The sequence below is a fragment of the Juglans regia genome, chromosome 4 (assembly GCF_001411555.2).
Source record: "Juglans regia cultivar Chandler chromosome 4, Walnut 2.0, whole genome shotgun sequence".
Classification (NCBI taxonomy): domain Eukaryota; kingdom Viridiplantae; phylum Streptophyta; class Magnoliopsida; order Fagales; family Juglandaceae; genus Juglans; species Juglans regia.
In genome coordinates, this window is record NC_049904.1 from 3,462,114 (window position 1) to 3,486,011 (window position 23,898).

The 23,898-nt window shown below is 30.9% G+C and overlaps 2 protein-coding genes across 2 annotated transcripts; one reads left to right on the forward strand and one right to left on the reverse strand.

Moving 5' to 3' along the window:
• Positions 1–209: 209 nt before the first annotated feature.
• LOC109006798 (kinesin-like protein KIN-10B) lies at positions 210–4,364 on the forward strand. Its single transcript, XM_018986187.2, has 13 exons — positions 210–589; positions 737–905; positions 1,247–1,640; positions 1,738–1,943; positions 2,050–2,360; positions 2,440–2,503; positions 2,889–2,976; positions 3,071–3,369; positions 3,461–3,507; positions 3,625–3,646; positions 3,744–3,806; positions 3,905–3,943; positions 4,075–4,364. The coding sequence occupies exons 1-13, from the start codon at positions 420–422 to the stop codon at positions 4,183–4,185; spliced, it is 1,983 nt and encodes a 660-aa protein (XP_018841732.2). The 5' UTR covers positions 210–419; the 3' UTR covers positions 4,186–4,364.
• Positions 4,365–5,411: 1,047 nt separating this feature from the next.
• Positions 5,412–6,594, reverse strand: LOC109006799 (metallothionein-like protein type 2). Its single transcript, XM_018986189.2, has 3 exons — positions 6,419–6,594; positions 5,900–5,980; positions 5,412–5,813 (listed from the first exon to the last, which is right to left on the reverse strand). The coding sequence occupies exons 1-3, from the start codon at positions 6,481–6,483 to the stop codon at positions 5,717–5,719; spliced, it is 243 nt and encodes an 80-aa protein (XP_018841734.1). The 5' UTR covers positions 6,484–6,594; the 3' UTR covers positions 5,412–5,716.
• Between the last annotated feature and the right edge of the window lie 17,304 nt (positions 6,595–23,898).

A 23,898-nucleotide genomic window follows, 5' to 3' on the forward strand; every position in this document is an offset into this window, starting at 1 on the left:
AATTGATCTCCAAGCATATGAAGGTTGATATCCCAGTCTGGAATTCAGAAACTCTCCATGTCTGTAGTACCTTGTCTGCATAACTTTAGCTACAAGTGAATTAGGATTCTAATATAGTATCAAACCTTGCTTAGCAAGTAGGCCTTAACGAGACGTACACAGCCCCAGCGTGTATAAAACTGCTCGCTCAGAAACATATCATTTGATTCACTCAAATTCAAAACGCACACTCATAAAGTGTTAAAACGGTTCGGGTGTCCCAACTCCCCAGCACCAACGGTCAAATATCTTGCCCCTCCTATCTTTCAAAACAAAATTAAAGCAGTCCCAAACGGTCGAATATCACCCCTTTCTCTCTCTCTTTTCCAGTATCAGAGACCTTACCGAATAATCTTCTACCCTAGTCTCCGACAAAGACCATGAGCCCCAACGCGATCTCCAAGGTCAGAGTTATTGTGAGGGTGCGCCCCTTTCTCCCTCACGAAATCGACGACAAGAACGGTGACCGGACACCATGTGTTTCAGTTCTTGATCAAGATTCCGATTCCGGTGAAGAAGTTTCCGTTTATCTGAAAGATAAAGAAACCAGGTGAATACATCTTTGCTTCTCATTTACAATCTGTGAAGAAATTTTTTGTGGGTTTTGGTGTTTGAATTTGACTACGAAAATCTTTTATCGTTTTTGGCCTTTGATTTTAACTCTGGGCTAATGGGGTTTTTTCATTTATGGGTGTAGCCGAAACGAGTGCTACCGGTTGGACTCTTTCTTTGGCCAAGAGGACAACAATCTAGGTCGGATCTTCTGCAAAGAAGTGAGCCCGTTGATTCCTGGGATTTTCCATGGCTGCAACGCTACGGTGTTTGCCTATGGGGCTACCGGGAGTGGGAAGACCTACACGATGCAGGTTTGACAAAGCAAAATAAATGAATCTTCTCGCTATCTTGTGTTTGGGTACTAGAAAAACCCAGGGAAAGAAATAGAAAGAAAATAAACTTTGAAAGTCGAAGCAATTCTTCAAGTTAGTTTTCTTTCAGATAACATTCCTTGCATTATGGTTACCATGTTTTTCATGATTAACCAGGGTCTTCTGGTTTCCGTTTAGATCCCCCGAAAGAAACTAAAGAAAACGAACTTTGAGAACTTTGAAATTTGGAATTAAAGCCACGAGTTGTATTTTAGAAAAAACTTCCTCAGTAGGGGGATTCTGCTTTTTATGAATTACTCAGAACATGGTTAATGTTGCAGGGCACTGATGAGCAGCCAGGACTAATGCCGCTGGCCATGTCTACAATTCTCTCATTGTGCCAAAGCACAGGAAACACGGCAGAGATTTCATATTACGAGGTCTACATGGACCGATGTTATGATCTTTTAGAGCTCAAAGCAAAGGAAATAGTGATTTTGGATGATAAAGATGGGCACATTCATCTACGGGGACTATCTCGGGTCCCTGTAAAGTCGATGTCCGAGTTCTCTGAGGCGCTTTGTTGTGGGATTGAGAGGCGGAAAGTCGCGCACACGGGTCTCAACGATGTCTCTAGTAGGAGCCATGGGGTGCTTGTGATTTCTGTTTCCACTCCTTCCGGCGATGGCCCTGGTGCTACTGTTATCGGAAAGCTGAACCTCATAGACCTAGCAGGTTCTTACTTTCATGTCTGATTGTTTATGTGTGTGGTTGTGAATGTGAATGTGAATCTGATCTTTCCCATTTTGATTTGTATGCATTATTTAACCAGGTAATGAAGATAATAGAAGGACATGCAATGAAGGGATTCGCCTCCAAGAGAGTGGGAAGATCAATCAGTCCTTGTTCGCATTATCGAATGTGATTTTTGCACTGAACAATAACAAACCCCGAGTGCCCTACAGAGAAAGCAAGTTGACCCGTATATTGCAGGACTCTCTTGGAGGAACAAGCTCTGCTTTAATGGTTGCTTGTCTTGTATGTTCTTTGACGTTGGCTTTTGTTTTTCTTCCTTTCAAATCCTTCACCTGCCAGTTTTTATTTGTACGAGAATTTCAAGGAAGCCTCCTTTCTTTGATAACAGAATCCGGGAGAGTACCAGGAATCTGTCCATACTGTCAGCTTGGCTGCTCGGTCACGGCACATCTCTAATTTTGTTTCCTCAGCTCATAAGCTAGAGACCCCAAGGGACAAAGTCGACATGGAGGCCAAACTGCGTGCTTGGCTTGAATCTAAAGGCAAGATAAAGAGTGCACAACGAATTGGAGCATTCAATTCTCCTTTTATGGGCAAAATTCCCAGTTCTATAAGCTCTGTTAAGAAACCCAGTATCCATCACAGCTCTGTGAAAGCAAAGGCTACTACGAACCAAGGTGCTTGTAAGGCAAAACAAAGGTATGAATAATTTATTGAACCTTTCACAGTACACGCAGAAATAATACCCCCATTGCCTAATTGCTCAATATATGTATAGGTTTATTCCGGTGCCTTTCGCAAATTTATTCAATGATGAAGGTCAAGTTGATGCTTGCTTGGAGGTAAGAATTTGAACTCGTATAAAAGAAGTGTTGTAGAGCATCATCACCACTAGAAACAGAACCACAACATACCATATTGTCATTGGTAACAAAAAGCGCAAAATTCAAAAGGAAAATATAGTGGCACTCAAGGTCATCAGGACTGATTTTTGAAATTGACTTGTGTCTATTAGAATTTGAAGATTCCAAATAATGTATCCATAGTATGAAATATTATTGTTTATAATTTAGAATGTAAAACAGGTTTATAGCTCCAGCTGACGATAAGATAAGATTCTGCTATAATTCATCTTGTTTAAGATTTCCTGTATGATAAATATCTAGAACAGAAAAGGACTTCGAAATTTTCCAACGTTCATGCATATTAATCCCTGTTCCATTGCAGAGTGGTGTGATTGCTGCTATGCCAAACACAGAAGTGATTGAGGCTGCTGCTGATGGAATTGTGCCCAATTCAAAAATGTTTTTGCCTGGTATGTCACAAATTGTACTATTTGGAACATTTTACGCAACTCAAATAAATATAAAGGAGGCATTTTAATGGTTGAAAGTTTTGGTTCTGAATAGATGAACCTTTGGACAAAGAGGATAATATTGCAACCATGCATTCTTCTGCCAATTGTGTTGGTTCATCCCCAGCTAAAGTGAAGAGAGATGTATTTAAGAGATCCAGAACAGTTCTTTCCCCCATAGACACCAACGTAAATCTAAAACTTCTTGAGGGGCTCTCATCCACGGATCAATCATACCCAGTTTTATTGGAGCCAATTACTCCCAAAAGAGCTTTCATTGGGACATCTGCGAACAAGTTGCAAACAACTTCCACTCCACTTGATAAATTCAGTACATGGAGCTGCAATTTGAAGGTAGATTTGGACAAAAAAAACTTAGAACATAGTGCGCTTCTATTTTGTATCTTCCAACTTTGATTCTTATTTCTGTAAATTTTGTGCACAGAGCTCTCTTATTCAAGAGTATATTGCTTTCTTAAATACGGCCAGCAAGTAAGTTTTTTTTTTTTTTTTTTTTTATTCATCTCTATTTTCCATTTCTCAACTAGGTGAATTATATATTCCTTTAGGCAATTGGGCTGATCTGTGAATTGCCTTCTATTATTGCAGAGAGGAGCTACTTGGATTAAAGGTATATTTTAGCCAATTAATAGCCACAATGCAGCGTAGTAATCTGATATATTTTTGTTTTTTAACCCTCTTCCTCTTCAATATCATCTCCAATCCAGGGGATTGGAGAGAAAATGGCAGAATACATATCTGAACTCAGAGAAACAAGCCCATTAAAATCGGTAAGACAAAATCTACTAAGCTTTTGGGAAAGAAATGCAAACTCCCTTGATTATGTCTAGTAATACTGAAGTGTATTATTATATCTGTCCTTTTGCAGTTGAGTGATTTGGAGAAGATAGGCCTTTCATCCAAGCAGGTACTACTACTACTACATCTTGATGTAAATTTTGAGAATTGAGAGTGACAAAATTTTGGTTACCAAAAGGGTAAATTTCATTTCATACTAACTTTACATTATAATATACTTGAAATAAAAACTTTTTGTAGGTTCACAACTTGTTCAGCAGAGCTACAAGAGGAATATTTGATAGAGCAGATGATGATTCAACACCCAGTTGTTGTTCAGAGCAATTGCAAGTGGGTTCTCCTCGTTTCTAGATGATGATTGATCAGATGTAAATGTCATTTCGAATATGTTGTTTATGCAGAGAGTATTTGCTTAGTTTTCTTATACCTCATGCGAACGAACAACAACTATATTCATTTATCGAAAATTATATTTCATTTAATCAAAATTTGACAATCAAGCATGCTTCCTAAAATTATTTAAGTTCGGAGAAATTGATGAAAGCCTTGGTTTGAAATATCAAATTTAAAGTTAAACATCTAATAAATTGCGAACGATCACATCCTTCTTAATAAAAGTCAAGAATTTAACCAATTTCGTACAAAACAAACTTCCGATATGTACAAGATCAGCAACGGCAGACCTATCGTGGCCCCCCAAAAGTTTGAAAAAAATATATATATATATTAATTTATTATAATTTAATAAGATTATATTAAAATCTTATTATGTATTGACACCCCTTCTAAAAAATTATCTTAACCCTCCACCTCAATATCCAAATTACTTATATATCCAAATTCAATACTTAATAGTTTTGTTTTTTATTCTTTTTAAAAAACCCTAGTTATAATTTTAGATATTTTATGTTTTTTTTTAATTTTAGATATTAAACATATTTTATTTTTATTTTAAATTTTACTATGATCGCAGAAAAAATTTAATAGAAATAAAATAAAAATATTTTATTATAATTTTAAGTTTTATTGGGGCCCCAAAACATCCTGGTTCCGCCACTGAAAAGATCAGGATGGTATCAAAAGACCCCCCTTGTTGAAGAGATTCCCGGACATTAAATAATAAAAAAAAATGTAAAAATCATTTCTCGTAACGACGAACAAGCTAAGGATTTTTCATATTATGAATTGTTGGTGTGCTATTATAGAGAAATGATACTAATAATTATGAATATATAAATATCGTATAATTATTTTAAAAAAATAAATAAATATAAAATTTATATGAAAAATAAATTTTTTAATTATAAATTCTATTTTTTTTAAAACAATTACATAATATTTACATATTAATATTTATACATTCTACTATTGTTGTATATAACATTCTTCATCGTAGATAGCAATTTCGCCACCTACAACACCATAACGAGATGATAATTGTGTCACATTCGGGGGAGGCTTGACTTTGCGGGACCCATATGATAATACAACCATATCTCATCGCCGATATTTTTCAAATTCTATCCGATATTTACTTTCTTTTACTTGTACAATCGATAAATCTAACAGATAAACCAGAAACCGATAAAAGGAGGGAGGGGGTTTCATTCGCTTATCAAAAGCTCTCTCTCAACTCCTTCCCACATATACCAAAGCAGAGACAGAAGACTCTCCATCATACATCACTTACTGCTATCATACAAAAGTTAGAAAGCAAACACCCATGCAAACCTTAGACTATAAAGATTTGCAGAAAGACATCCATGGCTACTTTATTTTAATAAAAGACTCGACACGCATATTTATCTATTTTTATATGCTCGCTATTTATTAGTTTTCAAAGACAAGGCCATCTCTGCTTTAAAGGCTAAGATCTATTATCTCATTTACAATTGCAAGGGTCACAGGTGCAGTTGGATCCGCACTTGCAGCCTCCATTCTCAGCAGCTCCCACGACCATCTCAGAACCCTCATGGTGTCTGCATAATTCATGATGATCACACACAAACATTAGTTTATTGTCCGACATAACAATGATTTGGAAGATTTCAAATAATATACATACGTCTTCTGGGGAGCAACACCAACAATAAGGGTCTCGGTGGTCGTGCTCTCCGAGTAGCTCAAGTCAGGGTACTTCTTGCATCTGGCACAGCAGCAGCATCATCAAAATTAAAAATCCACAAACCCATAAATTCGTACATGTTCAAATATGTTAAAAAAACTAGATTTGTTCTCAAAACAGCCACGAAATATGGGAAAGAATTTTGGTATAATGAAGGTGAGGAACATATAATCATTTCTTGGTTCCGTCTGTGCATATTTGCATGCAAGCGCCCATCAGACCATCCATCTCCAAAAATTTTATTTTTTCCTTTATGATTTAAAGGAGAGGAAGATCAACGTTGAACAAGCTCTCTGATCCAAAAGGAACTGAGAGACTCATGAGGAACATGTACAACTTCCAACCTAGATCTTACCGAACAAGAACCCATCATGAACATGCAAAGTAAACAATTTTCAAACACAACAAAATAGGCATCAACTTTTGAGACAAAAATGCCTAGGAATTACAGAAGGTTACCCTCCACAGCCAGAGCCGCACTTGCAGCCAGAGCCGCAGCCACAGTTTCCTCCGCAGCACGACATTTTCTTCTGTATTTTTCAGAAAAGAGAAACCAGAACCGAAGTTTGATACAACCGAGGGAAAGTAATAAAGATGATCAACTTGGAGTCGGGTAGGCAGAACGAGTTTGAGGGGAAGGCCCATGACCTCAATTTATAACGTGGTCGAGTGGAATATCCACCGTCCACATGTTGAGATCGTAGTTCGTGGTTATCCATGCGTATAGCTCCAAACCTTTCTTTCACTCGCTATGCTCCACGTATCCGTCGCTTTCACTCTAGTCTTTCCTGTCGAATTCACACGGACAAGACGCAGTAGATATTTCTAGGGTGTTCCACAAGCGTACGTTCTCTCTAGTCTTGCCCACCATCCACTGCCTGTAGATGATCACTAATCTCACTTAAGAAGGAACATCATTCCAATTTTTTTTTTTTAAATAAATCTCTTTAAGATATGGTTTGAACAATGAATTGAATTGAATTGAGTTAAGAATAAATTTCTCGGAATGTCTACCTCCAACCTCTAATCTCCAACTCTGACTGAGTCGGAGGGTGTTTCGGAGGTCAAACACCCTCTAACTCTGAATAGAGTAGCAACTGGACTTTTTTAGGCCCAGTTGACCTATTGATTGGCCTAATATTAACTCATGTTTTGCGTTTAATAATTTAAAAAATCTAAAATACTACAAAAATAAGTTAAAAAGTTAAATTTTAAATACAATAACTAAATCAAACTACAAATCGAAAACCATAAATTTAAATTTAAAACTACAAATCGCAATAAATTTAAATTTACAACACCAAAATATTAAATAATATCATAAATTTCATTCAAATATGAAATAGTTACAATGGCCAATGCCCCGCATCAGTCTTGGACAGTCTATGCATTTGAGCCGATGACTCAATAGTGATTTTCAATTTTCCTGCATGAAGTTTTAGCTTTTATTGATCAGATACACTATATTTTCTTTAGTCAATCTAACTATAGACTTCTAAACCATCAGCCAAGACTCCAAGTGATATTATGAACTCACATCCACCTCTAACTCTGACAAGTTTTGCATAATGGTAATCATCTTACGGTGCGTCAGTCTTAAACTGTCAGTCATCTACAATTAGTCTGGGGTTTACAGCTAGATCTACAAAATCGTATAAATTATAAATTAAATAATGAAAACATTAACATTATGTAAATAATCATTTAAAATCATAAAATTACCTAATTCAAGCCTATAGCTCTCGACATCAACGGCATCTACTCCAATGAGTGTTGAACTTATCCAGTTCTGTGTGCAAACAAGGGTCTCGAAGGTGGTCGGAGACAATAAACAACGATAACCATCCAAGACACGACCTTCGATGCTAAATGCCAACTCAGAGATAACAATAGTGATCGGAACTGCTAGTACATCTCTGGCTATTCGGGAAAGGATTGGAAACTTGCCAGAATTCAACTTCCACCAAGTTAATATCTATAATATATCACTAGGTGTCTCGACATTTTCTATAAAATAACGCTCAACCTCAAACTTATACTGCATAATATTCATCGATGCATGATTTTGATGATATCATTGTAGCCGTAATAAATTTGAACTTTGTGCATGTGTGTTGTGCATGTGTGTCCTCCCAGGAAGATGTCGAGCTGGTCGGGCGAAAGGAGCTATCACCTTCGGTTGAAGACTGACTACTGTTGTTGCTATGGCTATATAAATCATCAATATCATATTTAAGAGATCTACTAAACTTTTCAGCGTCCTCATCACTGATGACATCCTTAATCCAATCTTCTACAATCGCCAACTTATATCAGGGTTAAGGATCGCAGCCACAAATAATGATCTATTTATTTTCTCCACATCCCCCAATATTTATTATATTTAATTTTCATCCTCATAGTCATTGCATGCAACAAACCCACACTGTCAACACAACTCTCTTGCAAATGGTCATAAAGTCCCGAGAGTTCCTCAAAATACATGTTTGTAATAGGATATTTTGTCACAGATATCTGTATAGTTTTGTCATAAAATTGTTTAAAAAATAATCAACTATGTCCGGCGCACCGAGCCCATTTCTCCCCCACCTGACTCCAGCAAAGCATATCTTATGCATCCATCCTTGACCTCAATTCGCTTGAACGATGTTTGGTACTTCTACGCTAAATCCAACATAAAGTATGTAGAATTCTATCGAGTTGGAACGTCCAATTGCAATATATTGAAAAATGGGATCACAAGTTGTTCGTCTATTGTCTTAAACTGGTGAAACCGTTTGGGGGAAGCCATCACATATCTCATCAGGTTCCGGACTTTGATAATGGATCCATCACCCATCTTGAACCCCTCAGAAACTATAAGGTTGATAATATGGACACAACATCGAACATCTATAAGTTGGTTCTCATAAATGATATTTTCATTTACTGTTGTATTCCGTTTAAACAAATCAATGGTAGTGTCATTTGCACTGGCATTGTCAACCGTGATAAAGTCTTTTTCTGATCCTCAATCATTTATATAGTCATATATCTCCTTATTAATGGATGAACCTTTGTGATCAACAATTTTTTTGAACCCTATAATCCACTTATAGGGTCCACTCGCTATCAATGAAGTGGGTTGTGATACACATGTAATGCACATTTTGTATGGAGGTCCATGTATCAGTAGTAAATGATACTCTCTGTCTAGTGGCGACAAACATTTCCTTCATCGTTGTCTTCTCCTTGGCATTCCTCATCAAATAGTCGCGCATCACAGCATACAGTAAAGGCATGGGAAATCTTGGTTCTAAATTGTGCACAAATTTGTGGAAGCCTGCATTGTCAACCGTAGTAAAAGGCATTTCATCAGTGATGATTATCTCCACAAGAACATCTCTCAACACCTTCTCACTGTATTCAGGGATTGATAACTTCCTAATCTGCGTGCCATTAGTGGTCGTAGAAGTCTCGTAACTCAACTTCGTCTGATCAATTACTACCAGCCCTTTGTGTATCTTATACCGCTGGTAGCCCGTAAGATGTGCTATTAATACTGACGTGCCTTACTTCTTCGAATGACAACCGCATAGTTGCCTACAATGACATTGAGCTTGCATGTTCTCACGATCACCGGGAACTTTAGTGAAATGTTTCCATATCCACGACCTTGTTTTACTAGGTCATACTGGTAAATTGGCCTTGACATTCATAAACTGCTCCTTCTTATTAAGCATATCTACGTCTTCTATATCTATTGGGACTTTACTATTTATTTGCACAGGAAATAGCTGCTCTAGATGGGAGTCTACAGCCTGAAATACTAGTTGGTGACGCCAACGGCTGTGCTTCATCCTCTTGTGGAGACTCGCAGTGAAAATGAGATGGTGTAGCATCCATAATCTGAATAAATAATCTGAAACAATTAACAGAAAGACGTTATTTTAAATGTTATGATAATTATCTACAAATTTGAAATACATTGAAAATGAAAAAATATATGTCTAGTCGTATTTGTAGTTTTTAAAAAAGTAAAACTCAAAAAAAATGAACGTCCACTCGAGCCAAAGTCGAGTGAAGGCTCAAGTGAACAATCTGTGTGATGTTCGCTCGAGCCACACTCGAGTGAAGGCTCGAGCGAACCTCACCTCGAACAAAAAAATATTCGATTTTTACAAAATCTAAGTCTCTCAATTCTTAAATTTAACAGCCTAAAAATCGAAATCATCGAAATAAAAACAATAAAGAAGCTGAAATGAACAACAAATCATACACATTTTCCAAATGGAGTCACAAATCATATTTCACAAATAACATTTTACAATTACACGGAGGAACAATAAATTTATTGGAGGAGGAAGTTAGAAACCATTCTTACAATTATTCAGGTGACGGCAAAGACGCAAACGGTGACTGAAGGTGAACTTCCTTGTGCGAAAGCTTCAAAGCTAAAACTTGAAAGTTGAAACTTGAAAGCTTCACAAAACGACGTCGTTCCACTTGAAGTGAAATAACATCAATTCGTTCATGTGTTTTTTTTTTTTTTAAAAACAGTTAGAGTTTGGATTTTGGAGCCCACTCTGAATTTTGAAAATTTCAACTCCGTCGAAATCGGAGTCTCGTCGGAGCTCAGACATAGGTCGAAAGGCAGAATTTTTGTCCACCTTTAGAGATGAGATAAATTAAGATGAAAGTTAAAAGTTGAATAAAATATTTTTAAAATATTATTTTTTAATATTATTATTGTTTTGTGATTTGAAAAAGTTAAATTTTTTATTATATTTTGTATAAAAATTTAAAAAATTATAATGATAAGATGAGATGAGATAAAATACTTTTATTAACTGGGCTAAGTGTCTTTAAACCTGATAGGAATATATCTTCGCCCTAAATCTCATTCCAGAAAGTGCAGTAATTCATCTAACATGAATTCCCCTTTAATTATTCCAGAAAGTGCAGTAATTAGTCTAACATGAATTCCCTTATAATTATTCCATAAAGTACAGTTATTCGGCTAACATAATTCATCTGGATGTTTGAAGAATGAGATAATGATAAGAAGTGGTTTATGAATAGTAATAAGATAATTTGAGTTAAATATTTATTATGTTTTGGAATATGAGAGAGAAAAAATATTGAATAAAAAATATTATAAAATTAAAATATTGTTAGAATATAATTTTTTTATTTGAAAAAGTTTAATTATTGTTTATTTTTTATTTAAAAATTTGTGAAATTTGTAATGATTAATTTAAAAAAATTGTGATGATTGGTTTGAAAATATTTGTATTTAAATGTTATTTGTGAAGAAAATGAGATGGAATAAGATGTGATGAGATGATATATGTTTCTAAATATCCCTAACTGTTAAAATGAATTCCCCTTTAATTATTTGCAACTTGAAGAATGGAGATTTAGGATATGTTTGGGAACCAAACTATTTTTAGATTATTTCACTATTATTTATAAATAGTTTACTATTATTCACAAATTATTTCATTATTATTCACAAATGATCTAAGATACTTTTAATATCCAAGTTTGAGTTAAGATATTTTATGAAATTTTAAAAAATGAGAGAAAAAGTTGAATAAAAATATATAAAATTAAAATATTGTTAGAATATAATTTTTATTTTAAGATTTGAAATTTTTGAAATTTTTTTTTTTATGTTTGTTTGGAAGTTTAGGAAACCTTTAATAATTAGATAACGATTAAATAAAAAATTTGAAATTAAAAAATGTTTATATTTAAATAGTGTTTAAATATTAAGATAAGATAAAATGAGATATGATAGATTGAGATCACATGTGAAATCAAATGGAATTGTTTGAATTTTAAGAATATTTCATATCATTTAAAAAAAATTTAATAAGTAATTTATGAATAATAAAAAAATAATAATAAATAATTTATAAATAAAAATGAATTATTATTTATAAATAATGATAAAGTAATTCCAACAATAATAATTATATTTCTTTAAACAATGGTCGTACAATAAGGTCATATCGAAAATGATATTATTCCTAATTCAAGACAAGTGATGATCGTCTGACATGTGAAAAGTGAAGGAAATAAATGATCAGTAGTGGCTGAAATATATCCTCTTTATTCTTTGAAAACGCCGTGGTTGCGTTGAAAACAACAAACTGACAATGGCCAACATTACGGATGAGTTCGGTTCGGTCCGGTTTGGTCTTGGGCTATTTTGTGGATTGGACCGGACCTATTCGGTCTAAGAATTATCCATCCTAGACCGGATCGAGTCACATATAGGATCGGTCCGGTCCGGTCCATTTCGGTCCGATCCGGTCTAGGGTCGGTCCAGTCGGTCTGGACCGGCCTAAAATGGGCCTTTCAGCCCATCTAAATCTGATTTTTTTTTTGCCCAATTTCAAATTTTTTCGGCCCACTTTAAATTTTGTATATTTTTTTTAGCTAAAACTACTAAAAAAAGCTTGATCTTGAAAAATACAATGATAAAAAAAAAACTATTCTATATAAAAAACTAAAAAAATCCAAAAAAAAAAAAAAATCCAAAAGTTATTACAAATTACAAATTACAATCTAAAACTTAACAACTTAAGTACTTAACATATAATTTTGTAGCTTTGGCATGCATGCGTGTAAATTGCAGCAACCTTTGATGATCACAGATTGACAACGTTGAAAATTTGAAATATACATCAATCTCATGCATTCGCTCTTTTGCTTTCCTGGCTCGGCACCTGCATGTGGTCACTGGTCACCAACTATATATCATGGACTCATCATAGCTATTTACTTGTTATATGTGGATTATAAAGTACTCCAAGTTGTTCACATGACTTTTGACGGTCGATTATCAATAGGAATTTAGGAAAACATTTAAATATCTTAATAATGAAATTTATTTCATTTCAGAATAATATATAACCAATCAGTCGAGCTTTTCATGAACAAAGTTTGAAAAAAAAAATCAATTATTAAACTAAAATGTTGCTCTGTACTTCATGTCAAGTTCGAACTCGGTCGAGTACTAGCTAGCTAGCTAGTAGTACTGCTCCTCATATTTGAATATAAATTAAACAGCAAATTTTGAACTAGCTACTTAATTAATTTTGATACTCAATTCAACTTATAAATAACGCGGATTATATATATATATATATATATATATGGTCCTACCTTCATCTATTAATATAAAATAATATAGTTATAACAATTATATTATAAGCATATAAGTAATAATACTAATAATTTACAAGATCAGCTTCAGTACAGATATATCTTATTTGTTGACTCCTTGATGAGTAGATAACATATATAGACCACCTTGTAATATCCCTAGCTAGAAGTTGAGGGGAAAAATATATAGGAAAATGATAGGGATCCCCCAGCGGGGGTCGAATCCCGCTCATTGTTCCGCTCACGTTTTTTTTATTTTTTTTAGTTTTTTTTATTTAATGATTAAGAAAATATTATTTAATAATACTGTAGATTTTTTTCTTTTTTAAAAATATATAAAAGTATTAAAAAAAATTATGTGAAAAAAAAATAGAAGCTGAACAATGAGCGGGATCCCTAGCATTACCCAAATATATATAATAATCGTGTTAAAATTCAAATTAATTGCATGTACGCACTAAATTGATGTCCTGCAGGAAATATTAACATTTTTTCTACAGCAACTACAATTCTATTTAGCATTAAATTGATGTCCTGCAGGCGAAAACAATATTAGCATTTTTTTTTTCAGCATGTAGCCAATATGTAACGAATGTACCGTGTAGAGTAGAGCATCAAGTTATCAACTACAATTCTATTTCTAGTTTCTACCAAGTAACCAAGCAAATGTTTCCTAGAGGCTAGAGCAAAACAAAACCATTTTTATCACAAATTTCACAAGGAAATTAATTAGTCCCAGCAGAGATAGAGAGAGAGAGAGAGAGAGAGAGAGTACCAACTAGTAGGGGCCTGCTGCAGTGCCGAGACAGAGGGTGGATCGCGGTGCTGCGGGAGGGCGCTTACCGTTGGCGGGACGGCGGGGCTGCGGGAGTAAGCTTAGGGTTTGCGGGAGCTGGGCTGCGGGATGCGAGTTGGGGAAAAAGAAATGGACGGGGTTTCTGGGGGAAGAAGAACGTAAGGCTGGAGTTATACTCCCTGAAACGGCGGGAAGTTAAGTTGAAAAAAAATAACTGGGTTGCGCGAAACGACGCCGTTTCGCGCAACCCAGTTATTGTTTTCGCCTGCAGTGACTAAAACGGCACCGCTTGGGTGCCATTTTGATCAATTTGTGATTCTTTTATCTTTTTAGTACAAAAATTAATTAAAAAAATTATTTAAATTAGTAAAATTAAAATTAAATAAACTACTTAATGTGGATTATTTAATTAACTCTTTAAAAAATAATTAATAATAATTATATTTATGATGTTAAAAGTTAATTGCTATATTATTCTAATAATAATAATAATAAATTCTTTCATCTATTAAACTTTTAAGTTTTTACATTTTGTATATATAAATTTGTAATGTGATTAACAAATCATTGTATTTTGTATATCATTATATGATGAATAAATCATTGTATTAGGCTATTAGCCTATTAGGTATATATAGTTATAACTTATAACTTATAGTGATATTAATAATATACTATTATACAAATATTATGCTATAATACTATAACTTTTATAATATGCTATTAAATTATTAATACTATTATACTATAACTCTTATATGGGTAAAGTTATTATAACTTATAATAGTTATATAGTTGGTAACTTGGTACTTACTACTTAGTATAATATATTATATAATACTTATATTATACTAAATAACTATTGACTATACCAATACTAAATTACTAATAGTAATAGTAATATATATTATAAATTATAATGATATAGTGATACTAATACTATATATTATATAATAATACATTAATACTATAGACTTATAGTAATTAGTTATTATGAATCATGAATCCATGATTACTTGATTAGTATAAGTTATAACTATATAATATTATTAGTATTAGACTATTAGTAAATAGTAATATACTAATATTAGTTATAGTGATTTAGTAATTAGTACAAGTTATAACTATATTATAATATTTATATTATAATGATATAGTGATACTAATACTAGATATTATATAATAAATAATAATACATTAATACTATAGGCTTATAGTGATTAGTTATTATGAATCATGAATCTATGATTAGTATAAGTTATAACTATATTATAATATTAATATAACTATAACTATAGTCTTAGACTCTTACTCTATATTAGACTATTAGTATTTTTTTTTTATATACCATATTAGAGTATAGAAGACTAGAAGTAAAATTATGAATATTAGTATTAGACTATTAGTTAATAATTATTTAATGGTGAGTTAGTGATAGGTTAAATGAGAATTATATAATTAATATATATATATATATTTTTTTTTTCAATTTTAATTCGGTCCGGTCCGGTCCGAAAAACCCATAGACCGTGGACCGGACCGAATTAATTCGGCCCTATAAAATTCGGACCGATACCGACCGGTACCATTCTCGGTCCGGTCGGTTTTTCCGGTCCGGACCGACCGAATATCACCCCTAGCCAACATCCACCATTTTGAAAACTTGGTTTTTTCTGGGCAAAGTTTGTTAGAGCATTAGTGTGTATATATATATATATATATAAAATCATATTTTTTGTATATTTATTTTGTCATTTAATTAAAATTCTCATATTAATTTATATATATTTGAGATAAATATTATTATTTTATTATTATTAATTTTTTATTAAAATTAATTTTTTTATATATATTTTGTAATTAGCATCCACTACATACATTTGACATTAATAATACAAATGCAATAATAAAAACTATAATTTTTTTATATATTATATTAAAAATATAATAAAATGAAAAAAAAATATATTATAATAATAAAATAAATGTGAAGTGAAGATTTGTTGTGTTGTTGAAAGAGAGAGAAAAAGAAAAGATTGTGAGAAAGAGAGTGGGAGGATAGATAAATAATGATTAAAATATGATTTGTAATGTGAATAGTGGTTATCTAAATTTGGATAAGAACTATTCATAAGTAGCTAAATATTTGGATATGCATAAACTAATGTAGAAGATTTTAAAGTCATATTATACAAATATGACTTTACATGTGTATATGCATAGATCAATGTTAATGCTCTTAAAAATTTAGGATGGACGCAATGTCTTGGACTCGTTTCCCATTGAGTTCATTTTATTTTATTTTAATTATTTTTTAAATATCATTTAAATAAAAATATTTTTAAATTTTTATTTAATTATTATAATTTTTTGAAAGCTCTAAACAAAACAAAAAATAATTTAATTCAAATCTTAAAAATAAAATTATATTATAATAATATTTTAATTTTATAATAATTTTATTTAATTTTCTCTCACATTTTTTCTAAAATTTAATAAAAAATAATACAAGTCTCATCACTTGCCCTTAGCCAAGTACTCAGTTTTTTTTTTCTTTATTTTGTGATTAAAAAAATATTTTTTAATAATATTATAAATTTTTATAAAATAATATTAAAAAGTGTTAAAAATTACATATAAAAAAATAAAAAACAAAACATCAAAATAACTAGCATTGCTCCCAAAAAACTACCAAATAATTGTAGTGTTAAAAAATAAATAATGATATACACACAATATATTATACAACAATATTATAAAATGATGATATTTTTATAAAATTATATTATTTTTATAAAATATTTTATAAAAATACTCTTAATTTAAAATATAATTGTATAAAATATTATAAAAATTATGATGTATAAATTATTATTTTTTTAAAAAAATATATTTAAAAATAAATAAAAAAATTAATTATGTTACGTAACATCGTCCATCTCTCAAATAATTTTATTACTATTTATAAATTTATTTATTCATTTCATGTGACGTCTCAACAATGAGAGCCAGTTTGGATGGTTCTACTACATCAGAGAAAAAACCAGGCCCGACACCGTCAGGTCCGTGACCACCTCTCACGTCTGTATCACTGAGTTGGCAAAGGTCCACCAACGGTACTCCTCCCATTATAAAATGGTACTGATCTCTCCCCTCCACCACTTAACAGTTGCGTACTCTCCCATTTTTCTTGCATGGTACTTTGATTAGTAAAATATCTAATGGAGCAGATCCAAGTACTTCAAAGCTTTCAGATTCTTGTTTCAAATATAAAGATTTTTGAGAGAGTGGAAGTGGAATATGGAGATATGAAGTGTACGGTATTTGATCATTTATAAATGAAGTGACATGATAATTTTTTAACTATTTTTTTTTAAAAAATTTATTATATATCAATCACTATTTTTTTTATATTTTATAATAATAATTTTTTTATAAGGTGTGAGGATATTTTTTATAAAATATATGATGTTTTTTATAGAATGTATAGTGTGGGATGATGAATAATAACTTATAAAAAAGAATTTTTAAAAAAAATATGCTTATCCCAAGCAAAATGAACATTTTTCATTTTTATAAGTTATTAGGAGGAAATTTCTTTCAAATTAATTCGAAGAAAAACTCTATTCTTCGGGACAACTAACCTTTGACAGTCCCCAAAAACACAATATTAAAATATGAGTAATACTATATACAAATTTTAAATAAACAAGTTTCATACAAGTCTTTTGTAAAACAATAGGTTCTACTAATAAATAATAGTTTTTTTTACATTTTGTTTGGTGGAATCTACTTTTTTATAAGGACTTGTATGAGAATTGTCTATTTGAGACTTGTACAAATCATTTCTCTTAAAAGAGTTATGTTAGGCTATTACCCAGCCCAACTTTGACAGCTAGGCATGTTGCTAGCAGAAATATATATTTTTAAATTTTTTTAATGTATTTAAATATTTTTAAAATAATAAAAAAAATATACCAATACATTAAAACTCAATTTTTTAATTATTAAGTAAAAAAAAAGTTTAAAAAATAAACCATCAAAATGAAGAGAGAAAATAAGAGGATAAATTAGATTTTACATATTAAAATTAATCCGTCAATGTTTCACGCTATCTCATACTTCAGCATAGTGTCAATGAAAACGACATTAGTACTACTTCATATAATGAAAAGATTCTAATCCATAAAATAATATTGAGGCTTGAGAGCCCATCTAGCTACATCCTAATAAACTTAATTTTGGTACGTTTTCGTATTTGGTATTAATTTTTTAAATTTTGTGGCAAAAATAATATGATCTCACTGAACAAACCCATGCAATTACTAGAATAAAAGTAACAATATTAAATGGAGCCCCAAATGAAACAACTATACTAATGTAGTCCCATACTTTTTAATCTTTGAGAAATAACTTATACAATTTTAGAATGTGCAAGTATCGTACATTTCTTACAAAGAATAAAAATGCGTAAATATGAGAGTTACAAAACAAATTTAATTTTTAATAATGGGTTTCTCTTTTTTTTTTCAAAGAGAATGGCTTGCACATCCTATCCAACATTCTTCTATGATAAATATTTTAGTTACAAATAAATTACATAAAAATAAGCTCATAAAATGTCGTGACTTGATATCATATGTCAGATTATAAAGTTATTTTTATCGTAATGTAAATCTAACAAATCACATGAAGTCACGTTAGTTTATAAATTTATTTTTGTGTAATTTCTTTATATTGTAGCATTGACATTGTCAACTGTGATACAAAATACTTTTATGATCATCAATCCTTTATATAATCATTTATCTCCTTGCCAATGGATGAACCCTTGTGATTAACAAATTTTTTGAACCCGATAATCCATTTCTGTAACGTCCACTCACTATCAATGAAGTGGTTGTGATACACATATAGCCCACATTCTGCATGGTGGTTCATGTATCAGTGTTAAATGACACTATCTGTCCAGTGGCGACAAACATTTCATTCATTGTTGCATTCTCCTTAGCATTCATCGTCAAATAGTTGCGCATCACAATATATCATGAAAGCATAGGAAATCGTGGTTCTAAAGTGTGTACAAATTTGCGAAAGCTTGCCTTGTCAATTGTGGTAAAATGCATCTTATCAGTGATAATCATCTCCGCAAGAACATTCCTCAACATCTTCTCACTGTATTCAAGGATTGATAACTTCATAATCTGCATGCCATTAGTGGTCGTAGAAGTCTCATAACTCAACTTCGTCTGATCAGTTACTACCAACCCTTTGTGTATCTTATATCACTGACAGTCCGTAAGATGTGCTATTAATACTGACGTGACTTGCTTCTTCGAATGACAACCGCATAGTTGCCCACAATGACATCGAGCATGTGGGTTCTCATGATCACCGGAAACTTTGGGGAGATGTTCTCACATCCACGACCTTTTTTTACTAGGTCGTACTGGTGGATCGATCTTAACATTCATCAATTTCTCCTCTTCATTGAGCATATCTATGTCTTCTATATCTATTGGGACTCGACTATTTACACAAGAGGTAGCTGATCTAGATGAGGGTCTACAGCCTAAAGTACCACTTTGGTGACACCAACAGCTGTGTGTCATCCTCTTGTGGAGACTCGCGGTGAGAATGAGATGGTGTAACATCCATAATTTGAACAAATAATTTGAAACAATTAACAAGCAACCGTTATTTTAAATGTAATAATAATTATCTACAAATTTAAAACACATTGAAAATGAAAAAAATGTGTCTAATTGTGTTTATGGTTTTAAAAATAAATAAAACACAAAATAAATGAACGTCTGCTCGAGCCAAACTCTAGTGAACACTCGAGCGAACAATCTGTGTGATGTTCGCTCGAGTCACACTCGAGCAAAGGCTTAGTCGAACAATCTGTGTGATGTTCGCTCAAGCCAAACTCGAGCGCCACTGGAGCGAATCTCACATTGAACAAAAAAATTCGATTTAACAAAATCTAAGTCCCACAATTCTTAAATTTAATAGCCTAAAAATCAAAATCATTAAAATGAAAACAACAAAGAAGTTGAAATGAGCAACAAATCATACACATTTCAGAAAAGGGAGTCACAAATCACATTTTATAATTACACGGAGGAACAACAAATCTATGAGAGGAGGAAGTTAGAAATTATTCTTACAATTACTCCGGCGACGACAGAGTCGCAGATGGTAACTGAAGGTGAACTTGCTCGTGCGAAAGTTGAAAGTTGTTGCTGCTGTGTGTGAAAGCTTCAAAGCTGAAAGTTGAAAGTTGAAAGTTGAAAGTTGAAAGTGAGGGGATAAGAAATGGGTCCTACGTTTTGGACTCCCTTCCTTCCCGAAACGACGTCGTTCCACTTGAAGTAAAACACATCATTTTGTTCATATGTTTTTTTTTTAAAAACAGTCGGAGTTCGGAGTTCGGATTTCGAAGCCTCGTCGGAGCTCAGATAGAGGTCGGAGGCTGGAATTTTTGCCCACCCTTAGAGATGAGATAAATTGATATAAAAGTTAAAAGTAGAATAAAATATTTTTAAAATAATTATTTTGGGATTTGAAAATTTTGAATTGTTTATTATATTTTGTGTGAGAATTTAAAAAAATTATAATGATAAAATAAGATAAGATAAAACACTTTCATAAACTAGGCTAAGTGCCTTTAAACCTGATAGGAATATATCTTTGTCCTAAATCTCATTCCAAAAAGTGCAGTAATTCGTCTAACATGAATTTCCCTTTAATTATTCCAGAAAGTTCAGTTATTCAACTAACATGAATTTGTCTGGTGGATGTTTGAAGAATAGCATGAGATTAAAATTTTACGAATGATAGTAAAGTGGTTTATGAATAGTAATAAGATAATTTGAGTTAAATATTTATTGGGTTTTAGAAAATGAGAGAAAAAAATGCTGAATACAAAATATTGAATAAAAATATTATAAAATTAAAATATTGTTAAAATATAATTTTTAATATAATTTGTTTATTTGAAAAAGTCGAATTATTTTTTATTTGAAAATTTGTGAAAGCTGTAATGATTAGTTTAAAAAATTTTTAATAATTAGTTTGGAAGTATTTGTGTTTAAATGATGTTTGTGAATGAAATAAGATGAGATGAGATGAGATTGGATTATGTAAGATATGTTTCTAAACATCCCTAACTGTTAACATGAATTCCCCTTTAATTATTTGCAACTTGAAGAATGGAGATTTAGCATATGTTTGGGAACCAAACTATTTTTAGACTATTTCACTAATATTTACAGATGATCTGAAATTCTCTTAACATTTAAATTTGAGTTAAGATGTTTAGTAAAATTTTGGAAAATGAGATAGAAAGTTGAATAAAAATATTATAAAATTAAAATATTGTTAGAATATAATTTTTATTTTAAAATTTAGAGAATTTGAGTTTTTTTTTTATGTTTTTTTTTAAGTTTACGAAATGAGAATTTTTGGAATTTTTGGTTTTAGATGAGATGATAATTTTTTATTTTAGATGAAAATTTAAAATATTATTTTTTAGTATTATTATTGTTTTGGAATTTGAAGAAATTGAATTAGGATTCGAAAAAATTGATTTGTTTATTATATTTTGTGTGAAAATTTAAAAAAGTTGTAATGATAAGATGAGATGAAATGATATGATAATTTTTGTGTCTCATCTTGGTTGCCAAACCTATCATAATTAGGTAGTGATTAAATGAAAAAATTGAAATGAAAAAATATTTTGATTTGAATAGTGTTTAAATATTGAGATGAGATAAAATGAGATAAGATAGAATGAGATCAGATGTGAAACCAAACGGAATTATTTGGACGTTATGAGTATTTCATATCATTTATAAAAAAATTAATAAAATAATTTATAAATAAGAGTAAAATAATAATAAATAATTTGTAAATAAAAATAAATTATTTATAAATAATAATAAAGTAATACCAACAATAATAATTATATATATATATTTTATTTCTTTTGGAGAAACAATTACCGTACATTAAGGTATATTATTCCTTAATTAAAGACAAGTGATGATGATGAAAAAAAAAAAAAAGACAAGTGATGATAGTCTGATATGTGAAAAGTGAAGGAAATAAATGATCATTATGGCTGAAATATATTCTTTGAAAACGTCTTTGTTGCGTTGAAAAATCAAGTAGGCCAGACAGAAGATCTTATCCTCTTCAAAGTTGATGATGGATGGAAAAATAAACAGACTCTCCCTCATTGTCATGGCCAACATCCATCGTTTTGAAAACTTGGTTTTTTCTAGGCAAGGTTTGTTACGATCGCAGTGTCTTCGCCTCGTTTACTATCAACTCATTTTATTTTATTTATTTATTTTTTAAATATTATTTAAATATAAATATTTTTTAATTTTTTATCTAATTATTATAATTTTTTTAAACTTCTAAACAAAACAAAAACCAATTTAATTCAAATCTTAAAAAAAATTATATTATAATAATATTTTAATTTTATAATAATTTTATTTAATTTTTTCTCTCTCGCCTTTTCTAAAATTTGATAAAGAATAATGCTAGTCCAACCTTCCTAGCTCCCACTGAAAGCTACCTCGTATGTTTTTTTTGTTTTTTTATTTTATGATTAAAAAAGTAATTTTTAATCATATTATGATTTTTTTTAAATATATATAAATTAAAAAAATACTAAAATAATTAGCAAAAAATTACCAGCAATAGCTGTAATATTAAAAAATATATGTAAAAAAACAACAAATTAAAAAATCAAATTATATCTGACGTTAGCATCGTCCAACGTCTTAATTCAAATTCACAAATAATTTTATTACCATTTATAGATTTTTCTGTTCATTTCATGTTGCGTACTCTCCCATTTTTCTTGCATGGTAAAATATCTAATGGAGCAGATCGAATTACTTCAAAGCTTTCATATTCTTGTTTCAAATATAAAGATTTTTGAGAGAGTGGAAGAGGAATATTCAGATCTGAAGTGCACGGTATTTGATCATTTATAAATGAAGTGATTATGATAATTTTTTAACTATTTTTTTTTAAAATTTATTATGCATCAAGCATTATTCACTTTCACACTTTACATCTATAATTTTTTCATAAAATGTGAGGACATTTTTCATAAAATATATGATATTTTTTATATAATGTGAGGTGTTGGGTGAAAAATAGTGATGATACGGAGAATTAAAAAAAATTAAATATACTAACGATTTCGTTTGGTTTTAAAAATCCTCTCAACTCATCTCAACTCATCATTATAACTTTTTCAAATCTCAACATAAAATATAATAAACAATTCAATTTTTTCAAATCCCAAAATAATAATAATATTAAAAAATAATATTCTAACAATATTTTATCATCTCAACTCAACTCAACTCGACTCACTTCAACATCCAAACACAACCTAAAATGAACAAACAAAATAAGAGGATAAACTAACATTTTACATATTAAAATTAATCCGTCAATGTTACACGCTATCTCATACTTTGGCATAATGTCCATGAAAACGACACAACTACTACGTATAATGAAAAGATTCCAATCCATAAAATAATATAGGGCCTTGAGAGTCCCATCTAGCTACATCCTAATAAACTTAATTTTTGTACGTTTTCGTATTTGGTATTAATTTTTTAATTTTTGTGGCAAAAATAATATGATCTCACTGAACAAACCCATGCAATTACTAGAATAAAAGTAACAATAATAAATGGAGCCCCAAATGAAACAACTATATACTAATGTAATCCCATACTTTTTAATCTTTGAGAAATAATTTGTACAGTTTTAGGGTGTGCAAGTATCGTATATTTTTTTTTTAAATGTATAAATATGAAAGTTACAAAAAAATAAATTAATTTTTAGTGATGGGTCTCTATTTTTTTTTCAAAGATAATGACCGCACATCCTATCCAACATTATTCTTGGATAAATATTTTAATTATAAATAAATTACATAAAAATAAAC